This window comes from Malus domestica, chromosome 10 (assembly GCF_042453785.1).
Source record: "Malus domestica chromosome 10, GDT2T_hap1".
NCBI classification, from domain to species: domain Eukaryota; kingdom Viridiplantae; phylum Streptophyta; class Magnoliopsida; order Rosales; family Rosaceae; genus Malus; species Malus domestica.
This window is the reverse complement of record NC_091670.1, coordinates 965,280-991,472: the sequence shown is the minus strand read 5'-3', so window position 1 is coordinate 991,472 and position 26,193 is coordinate 965,280. Positions and strand designations below refer to the sequence as shown.

At 36.7% G+C, this 26,193-nt stretch overlaps 2 protein-coding genes, 2 long non-coding RNA genes and 1 pseudogene across 5 annotated transcripts; 4 read left to right on the top strand and 1 right to left on the bottom strand.

Annotated features, from left to right (window-relative positions):
- The first annotated feature begins 3,900 nt into the window (after window positions 1–3,900).
- LOC139188909 (uncharacterized) lies at window positions 3,901–6,326 on the top strand. The gene is made up of 4 exons (XR_011572326.1): window positions 3,901–4,154; window positions 4,331–4,468; window positions 5,073–5,131; window positions 6,007–6,326. It is a non-coding gene; the product is annotated as an uncharacterized lncRNA (long non-coding RNA).
- Window positions 6,327–16,002: 9,676 nt separating this feature from the next.
- LOC139188911 (uncharacterized) lies at window positions 16,003–16,697 on the top strand. Its single transcript, XR_011572328.1, has 2 exons — window positions 16,003–16,143; window positions 16,634–16,697. It is a non-coding gene; the product is annotated as an uncharacterized lncRNA (long non-coding RNA).
- Window positions 16,698–16,997: 300 nt separating this feature from the next.
- Window positions 16,998–17,618, top strand: LOC114827255 (disease resistance protein RPV1-like). The gene has a single exon (XM_029108908.2). It carries the CDS (start codon window positions 16,998–17,000, stop codon window positions 17,616–17,618), a length of 621 nt encoding a protein of 206 aa, XP_028964741.2.
- On the top strand, window positions 17,485–19,587 carry LOC114827335 (disease resistance protein RPP2A-like). 2 transcript variants are annotated; one of them, XM_029109046.2, is made up of 3 exons: window positions 17,485–17,723; window positions 17,808–18,083; window positions 19,377–19,587. In XM_029109046.2, exons 1-3 carry the CDS (start codon window positions 17,625–17,627, stop codon window positions 19,497–19,499), a joined length of 498 nt encoding a protein of 165 aa, XP_028964879.1. In that variant the 5' UTR covers window positions 17,485–17,624; the 3' UTR covers window positions 19,500–19,587. The 2 variants fall into 2 exon arrangements, with proteins under 2 accessions (XP_028964879.1, XP_028964878.2); XM_029109045.2 differs by lacking the exon at window positions 19,377–19,587 and adding an exon at window positions 18,255–18,868.
- Window positions 19,588–20,393: 806 nt separating this feature from the next.
- On the bottom strand, window positions 20,394–25,625 carry LOC114827254 (uncharacterized; annotated as a pseudogene).
- Between the last annotated feature and the right edge of the window lie 568 nt (window positions 25,626–26,193).

Here is a 26,193-nt window from a genome sequence, read left to right as displayed (position 1 = left end):
TTTTAAGCTGGGTGGCAAAAAGGGAAGTGGTATTTTGGGTGACCACTATCCATTGTATTTCTTACCAAGAGTATACAAGATGTTGTTGAGCCTTGAGGACTCTAAGAATATGATCAGCTAGAGTGAAGAGGAATAAGAAAAGAATGGGAATTAAAAGAAGACGATAAAGTTAATGATTCGTCATATCAAGAATATCGAAAGACTCAGAGCTTCAAAAGAAGTGAAGTTAGAGCTAATTTTTCCAGCTGAGGTTTTAATGCCACTGGTCAGAGTCAAAGTGATAGAATTGCTGGTAATCCCAGATTTCAGAGACAAGGTGATTTGAATAAAGGAAAGGTACCTTTGTGCAGCAGGTACAAAATTAACACTTTGGGAAGTGTGAAATTAATGAATGTGTTTATGTGAACAGAGGAGACACAAAATTGTGAATTGTCCCTAAAAATTAGTTATTACCCAGCAGTCTTCCCTGATACCACCAGTATCAGTCCAGCAGGTGTTTGGATCATTAGTTTGGGTCATATGGACTGTGGGTACAAGGATGTTGGATGAGTTAAATGTTCAGTCGTACAGGCCATCAGAGGTGGATCCGGCTGACACATGAGAAATTGGTGAGTTATAGGCTCGGCTGTACAGACCACAAGATGTGGATCCGGCCGACGTATTTACTGGGGAATTGATGTGTAAGTCGCACAGGTCACTATAAGTGACTCCGACTAATGTGCTAGCATAGATGGTTGAGCTAGAGAATCAGCCGTACAGGTCATTCTAGTTGACTCCGGCTGATATATTTCTGAGTATGGACGATGATGCCAAAGAAAGTAATGTTGGAACGTGATAGAGGCGTATATGTGTATTCTAATGAAGAACAAAATGATAGTATTACACCTTTGGGAATTGTTGCCTACTTATCGAGACAACGATGATTTATCAGTATTGCGGGCTGCAGACCGTAATATTAATAACTCATTCGTGGATTCGTTAAGCAAGCAAACCAGTAGGTTATTTTATGTTAGTGTTGTACTTATTTAGAATGTTCAGTATTAATAAAGTATGTATTGTGTCGGTTAAATTATTTTCATTAGATTGGTTGGTTATAATTGTGACTAAATGGATTGTTACGGGAAACCAGTCACTTTCCATCGATCTGGATGACCAGAGATTACTTTTGTAAGTATGCAAAGTGGATTGAGTCAGGCCGTTATTTATGCTGTGAGAGCAAAGAGATTGTTTTCGAAAGGCTGTCAAAAAAAAAAATACTTAGCTCATGTGGTGCTAAATGATGTTGTTTGGAGTAGTGTGAATAATGTCAAAAGGGTTAGACTTTTCTTGATGTCTTCCTTGAAAGTATACCTGGATTGCCTTCAGGCAGAGATATGAGGTTCACTATTGAATTGTTGCCAGGTATAAATTTATGTTAAAGATTGGTTCAGGATTAGTTAAGGGAATATTCAGTTGAGAGAATTGGTTGATAAAAGTTTTATTTAACCTAGTACAACATTTTTGAGGAGCACCAGTTCGTTGATGAGAAAGAAAATGGACTTTAAAGACTATGCATTGATTATAGATAATGGAATCGGGTAACGATTGAGAACCGTTATCCATTGTGGTGTACTGATGTTTATTTGATCAGCTCAGAGGTGCATGTGTACTTTCAAAGATTGAGAGAACGTTGGTTGTATGCTAAGTTTAGCAAAGGCTAAAGTTAGATGAATCAGGTGGCATTCTGAAATTAATTATATCTACTTAAGATATTCAAGTGGATTCTTAAAAGAGTAGCAACGATTGAGAACTTGGAACAATTGCGAACTGTGACTGAGATTCAGAGTTTTCTTGGCTTAGCAGGTTATTACTGATAGTTCGTCCAAGATTTTTCAATCATTGCTTTGCCCTTGGTGAGATTGATGAGAAAAGAGATTACGTTTGAGTGGGATGAAAAATTGTGAGTAGAGCTTCAGCAAGTAAAGTATTCCCTCACTCATGCATCTGTTTTCGCATTTCCAGACGATAATGGTAATTATAAGGTTTATAGTGAGGCTACGTTGGATGTTCTTGAATGCGCGTTGATGCAGCATGTTAGGGTGATTACCTATGTTTTACGGCAATTAAAACTTCATGAGATGAATTACCCTAATTATGATTTGGAATTAGTAGCTATCATCTTTGCTTTGAAGATTTGGAGACTTTGTCTTTATCGGAAGAAAAGTGCACGATTGTTACAAATCGAAGAGTACCCAATATCTGTTTATTCAGAGGTATCTTAATCTCAGGCAACAAAGGTGGATTGAGTTGCTTAGTGATTATGATTGTACGACTAGGGTAGTCGAGCTAATGTTATGGCCAATGCTTATAGTAGGAAGACCCAGTGAGAATTAATGCTTGGTACGATTGCCATGTTCATCTTCTTGTAGATTGAGACCTACTGGAGTAAAGTTGGGAATGGAAGATCGAAAAGAAAACGTACTTGCTAATTTTCAAGTTAGGTCTATTTGGTAGGTCGTACTCGAGACTCAAACGTTTGATGAAGAAATTCAAGAAATTTATTTAAAGCAAGGAATAACGGAAAGAAAGAAGTCTTTTGGATTGATGTAGTCACTTCCCGTTCCACGGTGAAAATGAGAAAATATTAATATAGATTATGTGTGCAAGCTCCCTCGTTTACGAGATGGTTATGATGAAATTTGAAGTGATAATTGATTGGTTTACTAAATCAGCACAATGTTCTTCGATGAAAGAGCAGTAACCTTTCCAGAAGTGCAACAGTTATTTATCTGTCTTATGGAAAAGAGATTTAGACTTACAGATTTGTTGAACTTCTTGGATATGTTGGTCCTTTCAGTTTGTCCCCGAGAGCAACGCCATAAGGTCGTGGAAAGTTGTGTCTTGTGTTTCAAATTGTTAGAATTGTGGACGGATGGTATTTAAAACCCTGAGTTAATGGAGGAGACTACTCAGAATATTCAAGTAATTAAGTCTAACCTGAAAGTGGGCCAGGATCGGCTGAAGAGCTTAGCAGACAAACATGCCACTGACCGGATGTATATGTAGGTGATCGAATGATTTTGAAATTATCACCTTGGAAAAGTATGATTCGTTTTAAAAAGAAAAACAAGTAAGTCCTAGATACGTCAGACCATCTATGATCATCGAACGAGTCAGTGAAGTTACGTACAGGCTGAGTTGCCTCCAGAGCCGATGAAAGGGCATGATATGTTTTATGTTTCGATACTTCGACATTAAACCTCATATCCTTCACGAGTGATACCTTCTCAACCTTTGGAAGTCAATGTGGATTTGACGTATGATGAGGAGCCAGTGCCCATCTTGTATTAGAAAGATGATGTACTGAGAAATAAGACTATGAGTTTGGTGAAAGTTTATGGAGGAATCTTTCAGTGGAAGACGCTACTTGGAAGTCAAAGAATCGAATGAGAGAGATGTGTTTCGGGCTGTTTCATGGATATTGATGGATTGTAAAGATTGTGTAAATTTCGAGGACGAAATTTCTGTAAGGTGGGTAGATTGTGACAGCCCGTCCCTAATTTTAAGAATTTTTAAAGTTTTAATAAAGAATTTTACAAAAATGCCATTTGAGGCACGCACATTGTTCGAGGTTAATCGTTGTTTCGTGCCATCCAAGATTTGTTTTCTTGACATATCCTCGTAGTACTCGTCGCTACGAACGTGTGGGCGCAGACAGTTCATTATTTGGAGTTATAATGAAAAAGATTTTAAAGTTTGAAGTTTGGACATTTTATGATTTTTATTATTAAAATTTGGATGGCCCAGATTTAAGGATTTTGAAATGGATGGCTTAGATGTAAGAGAAAGAAAATAAAAATAAAATTAGGAAAGAAGGTTTTATGTGTGTGTGTACGTGAAGAAGAAGAAGAAGAAGAAGAAGAAGATTTAGGACTGGGCAAAAACTGCCCAACCAGAAGAAGAGAGAGCCAGAGCTCCGGGAGAGAAAGGAGGGAGTCCAGCGAATCAGGAGAAGAGAGAGGAAGGGCTGGCCAACCAGGAACCAGGAAAGGAGGAAAGGAGAGAAGGCGAGAAGCGGAGGAAGAAGAACAGAAATGGGTCACAACCCGCGACCCGGTGGGTTTTCCACCCATTTTCGTCGAAATTTCTTCATTTTTCCAGCGAATTGGATCAAGGTACCACTCCCAATCAACATCTAGGCCTTCCCTCTTTACGTTTTACCCCAAGAATCATTGAATTTTGTTGTGATTTCGCGAAGAACACCCATACGGGTGCCGCGACCCTTTTGTTCAAATTCTCCAAATTTTGAAATGTTTTCTTTCAATTACTAACACCTTTAGCATTCCTTTAGGACCTAGAACAAAGCCCAAGAGGTAATTGAGGCGTTGGAACAAGTTTGAAGGTCGAATTGGAAACACCCAAATTCTAGGGTTCTTCACGGTTTTGGTGAAATTGAAGCACTTCCAGGCCAAATTGGCCTTGGTCTCAGGTATGAAAGTTGTTCTACTCATTGAGATCTTCAAATCTGCAAATTTTGGTAATTTTTGGAAATAGTTGAATTTTCCGGCGAGCCGGGGGCGGCCAACCGCCACCCGCGGCGGCGCGTGGCCAATGGCCGCCAATGTCATTATTAGATTGTGATTAAGGTTCTAGGTTCTGTTTTGATAATTGATGGACGTAAATTGAATAATTGAACCTAAGTTGGTTACGATTCGGGGTTAGGTGAAAATGTGAATTGACGATCCGACCGTTGGATCGTCATCAAACTTTGATACGTTGTAATACGTAATATTTGAGGATTATAGGAACTTACGGATTGGGAATCCGATTTACGGATCTTCCGGAATTGAAGTTGTAAGTTCATAAAATAAAATGTTAACCGTCACTTAGTTTTGGAAATTGACGGAGATCCGACCGTTGGATGGTAATGAAATTTTAGGAGGTTATCCTAGAGATATATTGTGGACCTCTAGAAGTTATGGATTTAAAATCTGAGTTGCAGATCTTCTGGATCGAACTACGTAGTGACGTATTTTATATAAGTTATATTCTATCGATATGAATTCTGAGGTTGGATTTGATTACTGTTCTAGGCGGCGATCGTCATGACGCCTTGGCGTATTGTGCTAGGGAGTTGTAGGGCGAACTCCAGGTGAGTGGGCAGTTTTGTTTTCCGTATACATATATACTTGCCGTTTTCCCAGAAATTGAAAATGCATGAAATTATGCTTTAAATGAAAAGTATGTTGAATTGTGATATGGAATATAGTTGGTTGCCATGCATAGAATTTCATGAATATTATGAATTGTTGTATGATGCATATATGTGAAATGGTGCGGTGGACGCACAGGTGAATATTATTACTGTTATGATGATGTTGAGCTCATAAACTGCACCTTGGTATTAGTGCTTATATTATTCACCCTGCATCGTATGCTCACCTTGGATCCAAGTAGATGCTAGTCGTACAGACCACCGGAGGTGGTTCCGACATGCCAGTCGTACAGACCGTTAGAGGGGTTCCGACTGGTAGGTGACCTTAGATTATGTGCACAGATGATTGATGAGAAAAGCACTAGAGCATATTATTACACCATTAAGTCGTACAGATTACATTAGGTAATTCCGACTTATGTGCAGTGTAGTGCCGTACAGGTCATACTAGGTGACTCCGGCATGGCCGTACAGGTCACAGTTGGTGACTCCGGTTAGATGATATTTTGAGCTCTAGATTCAACCGTACAGGACCATTGTAGGGTCTCCGGTTGATTATTTTCTTTCACCTGATTTATGTTGATGCATTCATATTATACTGTTGAATTTAGACATGGCATGGCATGATTGATAAAAAAAAAATGTTGAGTTAATGAATTGAAGTATTGAGAATATATATGTATATTTATATTTTACATTTCTGGGAAAGTATACAGGTTTTACGGAGAGGGGTTACAACGTTTTGAGAAATGTTGAATTTGGAAAAGAATTGTTTTACTGACCCACTCAATTTTGGTTTTGCGCCCCTCCAGGTTAAAGAATAGCTGAGGTGTGGTGGCTACGAGGAATTCAGCGGGATTCTGACAGAATGGATCAAATTAGGACTCACTTTCGGGTGTATCATCTTAGGAGTTGTAAATTTAAAGCTTCCGTACTGTGTAAATGGTTACGTCACTCCCACGTGACGGCCAGCATGCCCTCCTTCGGGACGGGGTGTGTCATCTATGTCTGGACTTAGAGGGTCTAATTACTTTTAAATTTAACAACTTTTTTATTTGCTGCTCAAACTCTTGTTTATCTATTAGACTACAAGGCATATCAGCCGTCTTAATGGTTAAATCTGGGTTAATTATATCTAATTTTGCTAGTATTTTATTTTTGCTCCAATGTAACTGTGGGTCTTCTTCTATAATCCTAGTTTGTTCTGCTAATTGTAACAATTCTTCTAAACTTTTTGGTCTGTCTAACTGTAAGATTTCTATACGGGTTCCTTCATCTATAATTGGATATTCGTGTTCAAATATTTCTTCATCAAACTCAAACTCTTTTAGATTATTATGCTCATCATTTTCTTTTGAATTTTCCAAATAATAATTGTCTTGACTATTAGATTCTTCTATACTTATACTTTTGTATGCTTCTATGGTATTACTTTGGTCAGTTATTGTAATTCCTCTTTTGAAAAATGTTATGCTAGGGTTCATAAATAAAAAACCTTGTAAACTTTTCAAAAAGTTTAAACCTAGAATGAATGGGTATGATCCTACTGGTGAGACAAATGTTAATGGTAGATTAAATTGTTGTTTTTCCACTTTAATGGACTCATTATTAATGCAATGTGTTAAATAGACTGGTCTTTCATCAAACTGCGTTATTTTCACTGGTTTTGCTAATTTTTGTCTATACTTTTCTGGTACTAACTCCTCTCTTATGACACTTTTAGTACTTCCTGTATCTATCATAGCTGTTGTTTGTATCTTATGTTCTTTTGCCAATTCTATTTCACAATTTATGGTAATTAAAGAACTATTTTTTAGCTTTTCTATACTATAAACAGTATTTCTTAATATTTCAGTGCTTTCTTGTGATTCTGCTGAATTAATTTCTAATAACTTATTATTATAACAATTTTCACACAATATTGAATATGTATTATAGTATTTATTTGCAACTAATTTACTACACTTATGACATTTTTCTGGCCAACCTAAATTAATGTATTTATATTCTTCTTCATGCTGTTCTTCTATGAAGGCACACATATACTCTTCTAAATCACTATTTGTGCTACTTGAATCTTCTGAGTCTGAATCTATCATGTTAATACTCTCTATACTATAAATACTCTCATTATCACTTAAATTATCTAAACTGTATATTGACTGAATATCCTCATCTTCTTCTAACTTAAGTAACTCCATCAAATGTACTTTCTCTTTTGACTGTTTACCTAATTTTGGACATTTAGGTCTAATATGTCCAGCTTCTCCACATAAATAACATTTACAATTACTCTTATCTTTTGGTGCTTTATATTTTCTAATCCAAGGTCTGCCACTTCTTTTTCTAAATTGTTTTGGAATATATTTTCTCTTCCTATATGTTCTTGAAGGTCTTATACTGAAATTCTTATACTGTTTGTAGGGTTTATATGACTTATATTTCTTTTTGTGTATTTTCTTATGCTTATTTTTCTTATGACAACCATACTGTTGTGGTAAATCTATGTTTTTACAACTCATGTAAAATTGTTTCCTAATTTATCTCTTAGCTTTTATTTGACTACACTCTTGTCTAAGTATATCGTATACATGTTGAATTCTAGGTCCTATTGCAATATCATTTTTCTTTGGATGCTTTTGCCATTCATTCCAAATCTTTTCTCCTATTGGTCCTTTTATTTTTGTCATATAAGTATCTAATAAATTAATATCACTAATTCTACCTGTTCTACCTAAATATTTAAAGAAATCAGTGGTATATTCAGCTATATATTGTAAATCACAAATTTGTAATTGTTCTAAATTTCTAATTGCTCTTTTCTGCTCTTGTTCACTTCTGCTATCTAATCTATTATGATCTAAAAATTCTTGTTTAATCAAAGTAACAAAACCATCAATATTAAAATGTGTTTTAGCTGCCTGATGCTATTCTGGATTTTGGACTTTCCATAACTGGAAATAATCAAAAACTAAACCATCTAAAGTATGCTCAAAATAATCTAGCATATTTTGTGAATTACTAAAATCTAACATCAATGTTGCATGTACGCAACCTTTTTCCCATCTTTCAATTGTTCTCTCCCAATCTTGTGGATCTACATTGTCTAAGTTTAATATATTACCAGCTATATTAATTTGTTCTAACCCTCTCAAATATGTCTAACCCTCTCAAATATGGAATCCTATTTTTTCTAGGTTTTATCATGCTTTCTTCTATGTGGTCTACTCTTGCTCCTTCATTATAATGTTCATTTGTTGGTCTCAAAAATTGTTGATCAGTTCTACTTGCTTGTCCTGGATTTTCTACTCCTGATGTACTACTTTCTTCTGCTGGATTACATTCTTCTTTTAATTCTAATAAATTATTATATTCTTTTGATCCTAAAATATGTTCTACTCCTATTTCTAAGATTAAATTTTTCATCTCCTCATCTGAAATTTTATGTAGTCATAAATCATATGTCTTATATTTTTCTAAATACTTTTCTTCATCTAAATGATCGATATCTTCTATAAGCTTGTCTACAATATGATCAAAGTTTTGCTCAACTAAATTAATATCTAGATTATCAAAAGCCATATGTATTCTCATTTTCGATCTCACTCTCATCCTCTTCTATTTTTTCTAGTTGTTTATAATTACTAAACCTAATTGTTGCTTGACCTGTACTAGTTTCATATATTTGTATTTTATCTGGTTGTCTATTTTGTGCTACTTGTAAATTGGTCAATGTCCACTGAGTTCCTTCTAAAAAGCTATTATCTACGGGTTTTGCTTCTATCATATTTACATGCTTACTGCCAAATGTTTGAACTAAATTTTGAAACTCTAAATTAAACTTATGATTATATCTATCAGACACTTTACCTATATACATTAAGCTAATACACAAATTTTTATATTCTCCTTTCATATTATAATTTTTTGTTCCTATGCTCACTTTAATATATTTACTAAATTCATTAATCGTCATAACATAATTTGGAATGCAACCTATGACTGCTAAGTTTGAACTTAAGTCTACTTCAGCTGTTGCTATTGCTGCTTGTTGGTGATTATCCCATCTATCATCATATATGTATACTAAAGCCTTTGTACCTACTTGTGCTCTGGTTAATCCTGCTATTCCAATTAATATTGTTCCTATATGAATCTGACTAAAATGTAATTTTCTCAAATGAGTAACTGCTTCTTTACTAATTAGATTAAGTGTGACTTCTTTATCAATACAACTAACTTCATGTTGATTGATGCTGCTTACAATTCTACTTCTGTTTTCAAATAAACCTAGTTGATACAAGTTATATTTATTTTTCTGTGTTCTCTCAAAACCTCTTCGAATAAATTCTTGTGCTTCTTCTTCATTTGGATATATATCTTCCGCTCTAACTACTTCTTTTCCTTTTTTCCTAAAGAGTTTCATTTTCTATTATCAAAAGGATTTAGCTTAGGTCTTCTATTATTATTTGCACTCAAAGTTAAATTTTCTAATTTATCTAGCAAGGATGGTGGAAGTGATGAAGATGCGTTATGTAAAACTTGGTTTATTTCTGCTATTTGTTCTTCAACTTGATCTAATTTTTCAGCTAGACTTAAAACTAATTGGATAATCAAATTATTTTGCCTAATGGGAATATTACTACTGGATACTTGTGTTGAAAAATCTGTTAATCCTACTGGTTCTTTATCTAATTTACTAATTTCTTTCAAAGCTTGAATATATTTTCTGCTAGTTCTAGAATCTGTCATTAAACTAATAATTTGTCTATTTTATTATGCAACTTATCTACTTGTTCTCTCAACTCCTTTTGTACGAATTGAATTTTTTGAACTTCTAATTTTAGTTGTTCAACTATTTCTAATGACCTAAGTTCTACTTGCTTTGGCTTACTATCTATGAGGTCAACAAACTCTTTTATCTCTCTTTTGCTAGGAAACATTTGAATATTTTTATTATTATCTTCTAACTGAGATGTAATATAATCTAAATTTTGTCTAATTATCTTTATGAAATTTTTCTGAAAATGTTCTAACAACTGGTTTAACAAATGATTATGCTTATTATTTTCTAATTTTATAGTTTCTGCTTGACTAATAATAAGATCTATAATACTATTGGCTTGTGGATTTTCTTCACTGTGCAAAATATGATTATGCTTTCTTGATGGAAAATAACAAACTAAACTATTTTGGTCTAAAGTTATTTTTCAACACATAAATTTTGAAGGTCTAGCTACCATATTATTACCCACAAGGGTAAAGGAACAGTACCACTGCTGGATAATTGGAAACTCCCTGTGTGTCAACCTCTGTGCTTCGTGGCAAGGTAGACTAGCAAACATGCCCAACCTTTACTCACATTCGAGAAAACACTCCCAACAAGATTGCTTGCTCCAAAATCGAAGAGGCACCGTCCTCCGAATCTCGAGAGCCAGACTCCCAACATGACTACTTTCTCAAAATCGAAGAGAGGGTAAAGGAACAGTACCATTGCTGGATAATTGGAAAGTCCCTGTGTATCAACCTTTGTGCTTCGTGGCAAGGTAGACTAGCAAACATGCCCAACCTTTACTCACATTCGAGACAACACTCCCAACAAGATTACTTGCTCCAAAATCGAAGAGGCACCGCCCTCCGAATCTCGAGAGCCAGACTCCCAACATGATTACTTCCTCAAAAATCGAAGAGACACTGCTCTCCGAATCTCGAGAGCCAGACCCCCAGCATGATTGCTTTCTCAAAAATCGAAGAGGCATCGTTCTCCGAATCTCGAGAGCCAGATACCACAGACCACTTTTTCAAAGTGCTCTGACAGAGTTAAAACATGTGAAACTGACAGCTCCCACTACCGTGCTATGACCAAGCAGGGTAAAGGAATAGCATTACTACTTGTTAGGGAGACTCCTATATATGTCAACCTCCATCCCCAACGGACAGGCAGACCTGCAAAAATGCTCAACCCTTCATCATATCTGAGAGGGCACTCCCAACGAAGCCTTTCGAAATATTCAGCTTTCTTTCCCCCCGATAATACCTCTGCAAACAAGCTATACTAGAGCAAGAATATCTCATATCATCAGGGTTAAAAGCAAGAGTATCCCATATCATGCTTTTTCCCTGTCTTTTCCTTTGGCCTTGTTTTTACCTGCAAGACAAGGAGAAAGAGAGCAATCAGTCAGCACTTGGAATCAAGCTTCCAGCCAAGAACTGACTGCCTGGAACCCCTTACCTGATTACTTACCTGGCATTGCTCTCGAGTACTCATCTTCAACATCTTATGTTTCCAGGGAAGATTCTGCATCTGCTTGAGGAACAGATAGGGCAAGTGCGAAGGATACAAGGAAGCATGTGGAGACAAGCGTAACAGCACACGTGCCGATACATCCATTACTCTGTCAAAAGCAAAAGTATCCCATATCAGCAGGGTGGAACGTACTCTAGATTTGATGGACTTGTTTTGACCCTCAAATTCTTCAGTCGGCCTTATACTCTGGAGGAAACCAGAAAACCCTCCAGCTCAGTTCAAGAATAAGCCTGTGGAAAGTTACTTCTTCAAAAGCAAAAGTATCTCATATCATCTCTTCTCATTTTTCTTCTCTTTATCCTTCATGCTGCTGCAAGATGGGGAGAAGGTGAACAATCAGTCGGAGCTCTGATTGCTTACCTTGTCTGTCACCTCTTTCAGCAGACCCCCTAGCTCGGCGACTTGGGGGACTCCTACTACATGGTTTGTATCGCGCTTGACCAAGCCTGAAACTACAAGTAAGCTTCAAGTGAAATTGATACATTACCTTGTGCATCTCCACCAGTTAAAGATACCACCCCTGGATGGAGGAAGAGTACTTCCAGAGAAGATGCCACATCTACCTATGAGACAGATAAGGCAAGTCAAGACGACTCCACACTCCGATACTTAGAAGTTTCGTGATTACGAGATCATTCTCCCACAATATTTCTTAATGTCATTTGTACTAAATCATTCACTTGTACTCACTAAAGGAGAGCTTGAACCTATGTACTTGTGTAAACCCTTCACAATTAATAAGAACTCTTCTATTCCGTGGACGTAGCCAATATGGGTGAACCACGTACATCTTGTGTTTGCTTTCCTATCTCTATCCATTTATATACTTATCCACACTAATGACCGGAGCAATCTAGCGAAGATCACAAAAAGCGACCGTTTTCGCTACCTAGGATCTATCTTGCAAGAGAACGGAGAATTAGATGGAGATCTCAACCATAGAATACGAGCTGGATGGATGAAGTGTTAGAATGCATCCGGCGTGTTGTGTGACCGTCGTAGGCCACTGAAGCTCAAGGGAAAATTTTATAGGACGGCAATAAGGCCAGCGATGTTGTATGGCACAGAATGTTGGGCGGTGAAGCATCAACACGTACACAAAATGGGTGTAGCGGAGATGAGGATGCTTCGTGGGATGTGTGGGCACACGAGAAAGGATAAGATTGGGAATGAGGATATCCGAGGTAAAGTAGGAGTAGCCGAAATTGTAGGAAAGATGAGAGAAAATCGGCTCCGGTGATTTGGACATGTGCAAAGAAGGCCGAATGACGCTCCGGTTCGAAGATGTGACTACGGGACAGAGGTTCAGGGCCGAAGGGGTAGAGGAAGACCTAGGAAAACTTTGGAAGAGACTCTAAGAAAAGACTTAGAGTACTTGGATCTAACGGAGGACATGACACAAAACCGAGCGCAATGGCGTTCTAGGATTCATATAGCCGACCCCACTTGGTGGGAAAAGGCTTTGTTGTTGTTGTTGTTGGGGTTCACTAATTTTTAAATTAAGATAATCTATCATATACTATAGTCTACCTTTCTCTAAAGTTACAGCTAATTGGTTTCTTAGAACCTCTCTTTCTTCTCTCAGGGTCTCTAAAACTTGGTCAGTTACTCTTTTTGCTTCTAAAACTTTATGCTGCACTTCAGTGTTATTATATTTACTAATAAATGAAGGATGTTCAAAATAACCAAGATAAAACTTTTGCTTCTTCAAGGTCCTGCTAATTCTTTTGGATATAAATGATAATCTTCTCTTTATGCTATTTATAGTTGGATGTCTAGGACAATAAATACCTGGTAATTGTGGTTGACAAAGTCTACAGGGACAATAATATCTGTTATTCATACAAAATAAACAAGTGTGATATCAGTTGCTTTAATGACTTCCGTCCTCAAGGTACTTTACTATTATAATAGTCAGATGACCATTATAACAACTAGACATAGAACCTTGCACATGGAACTCGACATGTTTCAGCATGACGGCCACTCACAGTACAAGTATAAGGCCTTAACGGCTGAACTCAGAGGTACAAAGAACTCAGAGGTACCCTGGTTAATGTCTAGTTATTTGTATGTTATTTGTATGGCAAGCATTCAACTATAACAGAGTGCTCGAACAAAGTATGATCGTCAGTTTAGCAGATTAATAATATAATCACAATTGTGTTTTCCTGTTTTGGACTAGAAGTCTAATTAAACAAACACACTAAAGAAGGAAAAGAAAACTTACTTAAGACTTGAAGATTGCTTGAATATGTACACTTGAACTTTTATTGATATATGGAATGTTTACAGAGATGGTTGTTTACAAGAAAGTGATTACAAAGAAGTGTTTACAAGGATGCTATGAAGACTACAAATGCTTGAGTGTATGGTGTTTTCAGATATTGAGATATGTGTGTGGTATTCAGGTGTGTTCTGTATGGGAGGAAAGGCTCCCTTATATACAAAAGCTGATTCCTAAACAACAAAATAATTTTTCAATATTTACAACTTTTTGATGGTGACAACACACTGTTTCTGAAAGCTGTCAGCATTGTTTCTGAAAGCTGTTGAGGGCCACGTGAATCCATATTGTCTTGGTTGCTGCAAAGTTTGCCACCTTATCTTTGGCATGCAAAATTTTTCTGAAATTGCTGAGCAATCTTGTATGGATGTGTGAAGGGCATGATTGGCATTTTTACTAAGTTTTGTCCTGATGATTAAAGTGAAACTTTTGAGGGTGTTTTGGTTAGTTTTCCATAAATAATAAGCCACATCACTCCATTTGGGTGCTTTTTCCTAGTCCTTGTTAGAGACATTCAACAATGGTGTGCTCTGCTTTAGTACAAAAAATAAAATCGGAAGATGACAGAAACGAATAAAATAATAATAGTAAAAAAAAAGAGGGAAAATAGAGCTTACGCGGATCGATCTTCGAATGGAAAGAAGCAGTTGAATCACGTCCATCAAGCTTACGTCGTGAAGTTTCGTTAGAAGACGACGCCCACTGGACAACTTGGTGGTACGAGGATCTTTTTGTGGCGATTGTAAGAATGCTCATATTCTATTCGTTTATTGTACATCGTGCAGTTGATTTTTTAATGTATTATTGAGAAATATGGAAAAATAACCAGAATTTGAACTCCATATAGAATTATAGCCATCATTTTATGTTTTTGATAATTATAACTAAAAGTTGATATAAAAATATTAATATACCCTTAATGACTAAAAACTTTCTAATTCCCTCCGATTTTCTCAGCAAACACCAAAAATAACAAAACATTACCCAATAAAGTTATAACTTACCTGAAAGTTTTGGGACTGAAGAGTTGGGAAACTTGCAATCTACGTTTGAAACTGAAATCTGCGTTTGATTTCAGCTCTAATGTTTTATCATCTTCCCTGCGCTTGGATGAAGGGTGAGCCGCAGAATGTCCGGCAGGCCATCCAATGGGCCACTGACTACCACCTCAAAGCTACTGCGCACCTATGCACCAGGGAGGGACTAGAGTTTTCAGAAGTATATGCTGGTTAAGAGGGACTGAGATACTCAAGAAGTCATGGGAAGAGGACGAACTTGCTTGCGGCTAACAAAATTGGATATTTTGGTTGTGGCATAGGATTTAAGGGTATATTAATATTTTCACATCAACTTTTGGTTATAATTATCATAAATTTAAAAATGTGATTATAACTCTATATGAGATTCAAATTTTGGTTACTTTTTCAAATTTTTCTGTATTATTTATGTTTAATTTTAAATAAAAAAATTAAATAATTTCTGATTACATAATGTACAATGGATATCTATGATGTAATGATGTAAGGTTCTCTAAGATTTCACAATTTGGATCCTGATGGGATCCAGATCCTGATGGGTTGGTGTACCTACTCATTGATTGGACTTCACGACATACAGACAAACTTGTAGCAAGCACACAGAGACGAAGGTTTTTTTTTTCCTGATGGATCTTCAGCCCCTCTCATGCCCAATCTGACTTGATCTGTGAGACTGTGACTTCGTTTTCTACATACTCCCAGGTTATTGATCATCTTTCTGATTCATAGTTATTTCTGTTCATGTTATTGGCTAATATAATATTGTGAATGCTGAATTGTTTTTCTGGTCATGTTTTTGCTTGAAAAACTAGTACCACCATTCCAGTTAGCTTGTATTCAATGGCATTGAGCACCCAACGAGCCACTTCATCTCTTCCTTCAGCTCTTGAATGGAAATATGATGTCTTTCTGAGTTTTTGTGGTGGCGACACGCGCTTAGGTTTTACCGCCCATCTACTTGATTAATTGCAAGAACAAGGAATTACAAGAACTTTCTATGATGAGGAAGAACTTGAAGTAGGAAGATCAATTTCTCAACTCTTCCCGGCAATTGAAAAGTCGAGGCTTGCCATCATTGTCATCTCTCCAAAGTACGCTTCTTCAAAATGGTGCCTGAACGAACTCGTAAAGATTCTTGAATGCATGGAAGTGAGAGCGGCAGTTATGCCAGTTTTCTACTCGGTGGAACCCTCCGATGTTGGAGATCGGTCTGCAAGTTTTGGGAAAGGCTTCACTCAACTCGAACAAAAGTATAAGAATGACAAAGTGATGGTGGAACGATGGAAAGCTGCCTTAGCAAAAGTGGCCAAAATCAAAGGTATCCTTCAAAGAATAGGTTAGCATTACTTGTTTTTTTCTCTCATTTCAAAAGTTTTCGCAAATCAGCACTTGACCCTTCATTCTTCGCTATTTTTTTAGAATTCGGTTGAGTTTTGCTCGAGTTCAATTCAATTCTGCTAAAGCCTGATGCACGAAGAATACGTTATACGTTTTAGGAAAATCGAAGAATCCTTATCATTTACTTTTTGTTATATTTGGTCCATTTGAGAATCTAAGGGGAAAAAAGTTGATCCAGTTAAGATTTTCATCTTTTAAATCCAATACTGCTGTGCTTTTTAGTCCTCCACTTTTCCTGAACCGTCCCTAATTTGGTCCAATACCAAACCACCCTCTAATTAAATGGACGCAGAGACCACTCGGTAGTTGGTACTAGGACTTCAGGTGGACGAAAACAAAAATAGTCTAACTTTTTCGTTTCTGTTGTGTATTAGGTCATATCTTGAACGTTGTCTTTTTTTTTCTTATAGAAAGGAACCAGAGCTCATCAGAGAAATTCTTGAAACGGTACGAAATGAAGTCGGTCCTTTATCATTGGAGCCTGAAGAAAACCTGGTTGAAGTTAATTCCAAACTGAAGCGACTAGATGTGCTTTTAGAGCTAGAGTCAAATGATGTTCTCTTTATAGGGATATGGGGGATGAGCGGGATAGGTAAGACAACCATTGCCAAGGCATCTTATAAGAGGATTTGTCACAAATTTGAAGTCAAAAGCTTTCAAGAAAGAGTTAGATAGGACTCGAAGGCACACTGTCTGGCTGGTGTACAGAGGAAGCTTTCCAGTAGCCTTATGAATAGAAATATACAGGACTGGAACGTCTGTGAAACCGCCAGAATGAGATACTTCTTACTTCAGATAAAGGTTCTCCTCATTCTTGACGACGTGGACGATAGTAGTCAGTTAGAAAAGCTTTGTGGAAACCCAGCTTGGTTTTGTCAAGGGAGTAGAATCATTGTTACGACTATAGATGAACAGTTGCTAATATCACAGGGTGTAGAAAGAAGATTTAAGGTGCCGGAGTTGAGTCATGTTGGCGCTCTTAAACTTTTTAGCTTGAAAGCCTTGAACAGAGATAATCCGCCTAATAGTCATATGGATCTGTCTAAAAGTTTTGTGAATTATGCCAGTGGCGTTCCATTTGCTCTTGAGGTCTTGGGGTTATCTTTGAATGGAAGAGATCTAGATGCATGGCGTGGTCAATTGCATAAACTAGGGGATGATTTCATATTTAAAGAAAAAATTATGAAGATTTTTAAAATAATTTACGAGGGATTAGATATGCATGAGAAGGATATTTTCCTTGACATCGCATGTTCATTTAAAGGAGAGTACAAAGATCGACTAGTTGAAATTCTAGATGGTTGTGGTTTTAATCCAGGTAGCGGCATGAATGTCTTTATGAAGAAGTATCTGATAACAATTTCAGATAACATGGTGTGGATGAATGATTTGTAACAAAAAATGGGTCAAGCAGTTGTTGGTCAACAATCTAAAGAACCTGGTGGACGAAGCAGATTATGGCTCTCTAAGGACATCTTTCATGTTTTGAAGGAAAAAACAGTAAGAGAGTTTTACTCGTCTTCCTTTACTTATAATGCGCATATTATACCGCAATTCACTTGTTTTTTTATTCTTGGTCATCAGGGGACACCAACTGTTGAAGGCATTGTCCTAGACTTGCTTGAAACAAAAGAGGTCGAATGCCATCCTGAAGCTTTTTATCAGATGGTTAATCTTAGATTGCTCAAAGTCCATAACGTGCGCCTTCCTGAAGGCCTCAACCGTCTCCCTAATTCCTTGAGATTTCTTGAATGGGGAGGTTATCCTCTACAATATCTCCCATCAGGATTCGACCCGGATGAGCTTGTTGAACTTAGCATGTGTCATAGTAGAATTGAACAGCTCTGGAACGGAAAAAAGGTATACACTTACATCTACAATATTATTTACCTTATTTGTTAAAGAATATATTTCATTACCTTATTTCACTTCTCCCAGACCCTGCGTAAAGCGGGAGCCTTGTGCACTGGGTACGACCTTTATTTGAGTTTTCTAGATCTAATTATTCTACATTTCTTGGAAACATTACAGAATTTTGACAAGTTAAAAATCATTACAGTTAGTCATTCCAAAAGTTTGACTAGAACCCCTGATTTTGAGGGGATTCAGAATCTTGAGGGATTAGATCTTGAGGGATGCGAAAGTCTGGTTGAGATTCACTTTTCCATAGGAACTCTCAAAAAGCTTTCTTTCTTGACCCTTAAAGATTGCGAAAGTCTCGAGCTTCTTCCGGATGAGATTGAAATGGAGCACCTTGAAGTTCTAGTTCTTTCTGGCTGCTCAAGCATTAAAAGGATACCGAATTTTGTGGAACCTATGGAGCATTTACGGAAGCTTTCTTTAGATGGGACCGGTGAAAGTATACTTTCATCAGTTGAACATCTAACTAGTCTTTCTTTATTGGACTTGAGAGATTGCAAAAATCTGAAATGTCTTCCTAGTGCCATTGGAAATTTGAGGGCTGTTAAAAGTTTTGATGTGTCTGGATGCTCAAATCTTTTGCCAAATTGCCAGAAAGCCTCGGGAAATTAGAGTTTGTGGAGAAGATTAATTTAAGTGGAACTGGTATAAAGGAATGCCCATATCCATTGCCCTGCTGAAAAACCTTAAAGCATTGATCTTTCGTGGAATGGAAGGGCCATCACGACGACCATGGTGTACGTCGCTCCCTTTTAGATTAATGCCAACAGGGAGCCTTCATCATTCCATCAGTTTTTGTTCTTTAATGGAATTAGACTTAAGTGGTCACAATCTTTGTGAAGGAGCAATCCCCAATGATATTGGCTGCTTATCGTCTTTGGTATCATTGAACTTAAGTGGAAACAATTTTGTTAGTCTTCCTACAAGCATTAGCCAACTCTCTAAGCTCGAGAATTTATACTTGAGTCGTTGCAGGAAGCTTCAACACCTTCCAGTTCTTTCATCAGGTGTAGATTTACAAGTAACTGCAAATGATTGTACTAAACTGTAAACGCTGGAATGTCCCTCAAATTTGGGCAGATTGAATTTGTCATTCTTCAATTTCATCAATTGCTTTGGAATGCTTGAGAAAGAATGCTACAATCATATTACATTTACTGTGCTCCAAAGATATCTTAAGGTGCTCTCTCTCTCTCTCTCTCATTGCTTAACATCACTGTTTCACATGTACAGGGAGTCCCTTATGCAGAAGATGGATATGAAATTGTGATGCCTGGAAAGGAAATTCCTGGGTGGTTCACTCATCAAAGGATGGGACCAGAAGTCAGCGTCGACCTAACTCCACAATGGCGTTAAACAAGATGATGGGATATTCTCTGTGCGCTGTATTTGAAGTTTATGGGAGCGGATGGGAGCTTTCTGGTGTTTTGGAAGTCAATGGAAAGGAAGTGTACCCTGCGCCTCTACTTTCTTCGGATGTCCAGCCCGTCTCAGATCATATTTGGCTACTCTGTGTGTCTCGTAATATAAGCGTTGGTTACAGTTGCAATCAGTTAAATTTTCATTTCAAAAGCTCAGGCCCCTGCTTGGTGAAGAATTGCGGCAGTCTTTTGGTGTAAGAGAGCGATGTGGAAGAGTTGGACGACATAGTGTAGCAAACGGAGGAGGACCTGGTGGAAGTGGTAGATTGAGGGGTACGCTGGTCGGCTTCGCGAATACGTTTGGGTTCCATCCGTCATTTCTAATAGCAAAGCAATGAAGATGGATGCTAAAGGTGTCGTGTCTTTGTTTCTCTCCTGAAAGGTGAGAGTTACTCTCTGCGTGAGAGGTCTTCTCACTGGGTTTTGAGTGGTAAAAATTCCGACGGATCGCTTGGTTGCCGGCCTTAGCAGTGGTCAGGGTCGGCGGCAACCCCCTTTTCGTTGTTTTTTTTTTATTATTATTTATTTTTATCTGTGTTTCTCCTGTTTTCCCGTTAGTTTTTCACTACCATCCCATCCCCTTACGCCCTTGATCGGTAAGCCTCAAATTCCGACCACCCCCTTCATCTTCTTCCTGCTATTTTTTCACCTACATGGTTCTAGTCAATCAATCTTCTTTTAAGAATTGTGCTCGATAGTTTGAGCGTATTATATTAATGTTTATATAGAGATTACAAGTAGAATTTGAGTGAAGAACAAACTCTTCAAAAACAAACCAAAGATAATTTACAGATAATATAATTAACAAATAATCTATTTGAATTCAAAATCATTCAACAACCAAAGGATTGGACTGTTGAGAAGTTTTACCTAAGCCTTCCTGTTGACTGATTCCGTTGTGATCTCCAGTGAGTTTTGTGGTGGGAAGCTTTGATTTCAAACTTGGTTTATCACACCCTCGCAAGCTGAGCGGTTGCCGGTGAACGGGAAGCTTGGACAGAAGATGGTTGAACTGGTAAGTGGACAGGCCTTTTGTTAAAAATTCTGCAACTTGATCTTGGGTAGCTACGTAGCCCACTTGAATTTTGCGTCGAGTACCTTCTCTCTAATATAATGTAGTCCACCTCAACATGTTGTGTTTGGAAGCCATGGAGATTGCAGAAATATTGTCACACCACACCTTTGGAGGAGAAAGCTGAAGATGAAGATCATTGAATAACTTTCGAAACCATGAAATTGTGGCGACAATAATGGCAAGTTGGCGATACTCGAACTCTGTGCTTGAATGAGAAACACCTTTTTGTTTCTTGGAACTCCAGGACACAAGATTAGAACCAAGAAAAATGCAATATCCTTCTGTTGATATGCGATCATCGGGGTCTCTAGCATAATCAGAATCAGCAAAGGCAATAAGAGTGAAATGTCCGGGTTTATACACAAGACCATGGGATTTTAAATAGGGAATTTTAACGAAAAGCACCCGGTACTGTTTACTTTAACGAAAAACCACATTTTTACACTAAAAAGTCAATCCTGGTACTATTCACTTTACCCTTTATTTTGTCCTTATCATTAAAACTCAAAGTTTTCAAGCCCTTTTCATTAGTTTTCCTTTTTAAATAACGAAGAATTCTCTTGACCACAATCCAGTGTGTAGTGGTAGATTTGTGCATGAATTGGCAAACCTAGTTAATAGAGCACACAATATCTGGACGTGTGAATGTGAGATATTGAAGAGCACCTACCACGCTTCTGAATTTAGTGATGTCTGACAATGGTTTGCCATCGTAAAGGTTGAGTCATTTGCCACTGATTGCAAGTGTGGAAACTGGTTTGCAATCAACCATATTTGTGCGTTTTAGTAAGTCCATGGTACTTGGAGTGAGATAAATGAACCCCATTGCTAGATTGGTGAACCTCCATGCCTAGAAATAAGTCAAAGGACAAAGATCCTTCATGGAGAAAGTTGTGCCCATGTCCTTCATCAAAGTGTTAATGCACTAGATGTTATTGCCTATGATAAGGAAGTCGTCAATATAGATTAGTAAATAAATGCGAACTAAACCATGACAGTAAACAAAGAGAGACGAATCTACCTGAGAAGCCACAAAACTGAAATGTTCCAGGTGGTTGGAAAAGCATTGAAACCATGCCCTTGGGGCTTGTTGAAGACCATAGAGAGAATGTTTCAATTTGCAAACATGTGTTGGAAATTGAGAATCAATGAAGCCCTGTTGGTTGTTTCATATATACTTCATCAAATTTGAATGTGTTGTGCATGCTTTAAGACTGCAGAAAAATTTGACTACATATTTGAAAGGCCTTAACCTTGTCAAGTATTCATCAATTCTCCCATTGACATGAGGATGTCTCTTACATCCTTACTATTATAAATCTCGTCAGTCCTTTGATCTTAATCTTTAATAAAAGATGTCAGTCGGCATCCTTTTTTTATGCTTGTACAACTATTTCAGCTGTTGCTTGTTGAATTTCATGATCCGTAACTGTAATTTATAAAACAATTCATCCTTGCTTGATTAAATTTTGTGCTAATAAGAAAATCGAACAATAGACTTCAAATCATTTCTCTTCTTTGTATAATTATTCCATCTTTCCCGAATCTCCCAGAGCGGAAAGCATGGGTGTGTGTAGTCTTTAGGGTTAATGGGTTATGCGCAGAGTCGGTGATAAGGGGATGGCTGAGGGACGAATGGCAAGGTCTGGGTTTCAATTTTCTCCCTTGATTCAAAAGGTAATGCACTGCTTTTTTTTCATTGTTTAGTGTCCAACTGCCATTTGCTTTGTTAAAATTTTCATTTATATTTTGTTCTTTCATTCAAATTGCCATGGATGTTTATAAATTGTTCAATTGGGTGCTAGGATTATGTCTCTGTTTTAGTCAATTAGGGTCTTCCACTGATTTAATTTGTTTGTTTCTTGATTAATTTTTGTGTGATTGATCCTTTTTCTGTTTTAGAATTGTTAGAGATATTTTGTTCCTTCATTAAATTTGTCATATATCTTTGTAGATTGTTTAGCTCATCTTAGGGTTAACCCTTTTTCAGTTTATCGTTTTTAATTGTTGTTTACTATTTGATTAGCCATTCCATTTATTAAAATTGTCATAGATATTTTTTCTATCATTAATGCTAGCATAGATATTTTGTATTGTTTACATAACTATTAGGGTTTGCTCTTAGTCTTTTGTAGATTGTTTAGATCACCTCTAGGGTTAGCTGTATGTCCAAATTTATCCTACAGCCTAATCCATTGTCCTAACAACCATAATGTAGATAAATTTGTGGTGCTCCATTGCTCATAGGCAGAAGGTTGTTAAGTATATCAAAAATTGCATAAGATAACCAACATTTAACAAGTTTAGGCAGATACACCAACATAGAGAGAAAACACCTAAATTTACAGTAACATGAAAGCTTAATGAAAAAAAAATTGAGTAAAACAAATGTAAATTTACACAATTTATTGTTTTCAATTTGATACAACAGTGAATGATTGTTAATGGTTGACTAAATCTTTATGAATGGGTTTTACAACAGAAGTGAGCTTTTTCTACTTAAAGCATGGAATTTTTGCTTTTGTTTTTTATTGTTGTTGCCTTGATTGTGGTTATCAGAATTTTTTACGTATAAGGGAAGGTTAGCAGATACTTACCAATTACCCAAAAGCTGGATATTAAGGTCTTTAAGCTTAAATCTTTTTGTATGTCTAGTATCTGCTTGGAAAAGGTTTCACCATTAAGGACAGTGGCAGAGCCAGGAATCTTATCACTCAACCATTGATCTCCCATTTTGTTCCTAAGTGGACCCTTAACAATATTCATGACAGAAAATGCTCTCTCCACTGAAGCAGTTGCAACTGGTAAAACTAAAGACAATGTAATGAGCAAATATACATAATTGAATACTTGATGCATCCTTGTCTCCACCATTTTTTTTGCAAGATCACCAATCCCTTCCAATTGAGAGAAATCACTACTGGAACGCACATAATGAATATAAATCTCAAGTTGATCTTCAAGTGTCAAACGATCCTCATCCGAAAAGTCTTAAGGATAAAATTGAGCAAGACGAAGTAACTTTGGTTTATCAAAAGCTACAAATGAATCTTTCGGACTCAAACATGCCAAACAAATAAGTAACTCAGTATTTACCTCATTAAAGCGATCTTCTAACTCTGTAATTTGCTCATCAATGACATAAATAAAGAGCTCCACACGATAATGATGACGATTTGTCTTTATCGGAGCATTACGCTTGACCTCCCTGGAAGTATAAATGCCTCTTTCATGTTAGGAACATCAATATAATGTTTTTTCACAAAAAGTAGATACTTCATCAACTAATGCATCGAACCCATTATTCCTCATCCAATGTAGCTTTTCCTTGCATGATTTCACTAAAGCCATTGCATTCATAATTTCTTGATCTTTCCTTTGCAATGCTTGTGACAAATCATTTGTGAGTCCCAATATGACTTTCATCAAGAAAATGTGAAACACAAACTCAAAAGTACGTATTTCTCTCATTAACTTATTTGCTTCACCCGCATTTTCATTGGGATTATCATCAATAACCATTTGAAGCACATGAACCACGGATGAAAACATGGAAATGATGCTAATCAAGGTACCATAGTGTGAGTTCCATCGTGTGTCACCGGCACGTTAGAGACTTGTTTCTTGATTTAAGCCTCGTCTCGTTATAAGACAATCATTTTCAAAAGCATTCACAAGCTCTTCTTAAAGTTGCCCTCTAAGTAAATCACGCCGCTTACAAGATGCTCTAACATGATTAACCACACTATTAGCCGTTGCAAAAAAATAGGCAATGTCTATATTCCTCTTTGCTACGGCAACAAGAGCTAGTTGAAGTTAATGAGCAAAGCAATGAACATAATATGCACAAAATTGTTCTCTCAATATCTTTGTTATAAGGCCATTCAACTCATCTTTCATATTGCTAGCACCATCATAACCTTGTCCTCGTAGCTTGGAAATGCTCAAACCGTTGCGAAAAAATAATGTGTCAATAGCATCTTTTAGTGAACTTGAAGTAGTGTTGGTAACATGTTAGATACCCACAAATCTTTCAATTACATGCCCGTTGTCATCCACATAACGCAACATCATAGTCATTTGCTCTTTCATCGACACATCACGTGCTTCATCCACCAATATTGAAAAGAATCTATCTTTTAGACCATCCATGATAGCATCAAGTGTTTCAAGGGCACATGAATTCACAATTTCTTTTTGAATGCTAGGAGCTAGTAATTTGAGATTCCCCAGAGCATTTTCCATCACAACTTCTCTAACTTTATCATTATTATCTACAAGGAATTGCAATAGCTCCAAGTAATTTCCCCTATTGCTTGAAGTGGCACTTTCATCGTGGCCACGAAAAGGAAGACCTTGTCGCAATAAAAACTTAGTGCACTTGATTGATGCATTCAAGCATGTGCGATAAGCCTTACGAACTTGGTCGGAGTGTTTGCTCACTGCCGTTTCAATATGTGCAGCTTGATTCATCAAATTTGTAGCAGCTTCTCTAGCCTTATTATAAACACGCCTAACCGGTCCAACATGCATCTTAAATCTTTCTCTCCCTTTCTTCCAAGTCTTAAATCCATCTACAGTGAAAGCTTCACTATCTACTTGTGCAAAATTGGTTTTAAAGAGATAACAATAGAGACAAAATGCCGCATCTTTAGATATACTATACTCCAACCAATCAAACTCATCAAACCATTGGGGAATGAAGCGTCGATTAATTCCCGACATATTAGTTATTGGGAAATTATGACCTCTAGGTTGACAAGGTCCTTTTTGTAGATATGATATTCGGACCTCATCTCTCATATTAGCATCATAATCTATTATTCGAGTTCTCAATCCAAGATCCGCTTCAAGATTACCCAAAACATCATCAAACTGACTTTGTCTTGAACTTGGAGTTCTTGAACTACCAATAGTATTTGAACTATTAACATTATTCGAACTACCCGAACCCGATGATGACTTTCTCTTAAAAAACTGTTCCATAATAATTCTACATATACAAAATAATGAAAATAAATACTCACAATATAAACAAACCATCAACATAATCAAAATAAATATGAATTGGATTTCAATTAAATTAAATATCTCATCTTGCATTCTACATATACAAAATAATGAAAATAAAAACTCACAATATAAACAAACCATCAATATAATCAAAATAAATATGAATTGAATTTCAATTAAATTAAATATATTCTACATATACAAAATATTCAAAATAAATACTCACAATATAAACAAACCACCAATATAATCAAAATAAATATGAATTAGGTTTCAATTAAATTAAATATATCATACATAGGGTTTAGAACTTACTTGAATTGTGAAATTTCACAATAACAATGAGCAAATACAAAGAGCAAAGTTGGTGGCACCACCACCACAGTAACGACGACGGCAGCACAAAGGCACCTTAATGGCGGCAACAAGGGATGAGATGGAGTTGAGGGTTTGGGGGGGATTGAGTTTGGAACTTAGGGTTGGAGGAGGAGAAAACAAAATAAATTTGGGGTTTTTGGAATGAATGGCTTCGGATCTGTGT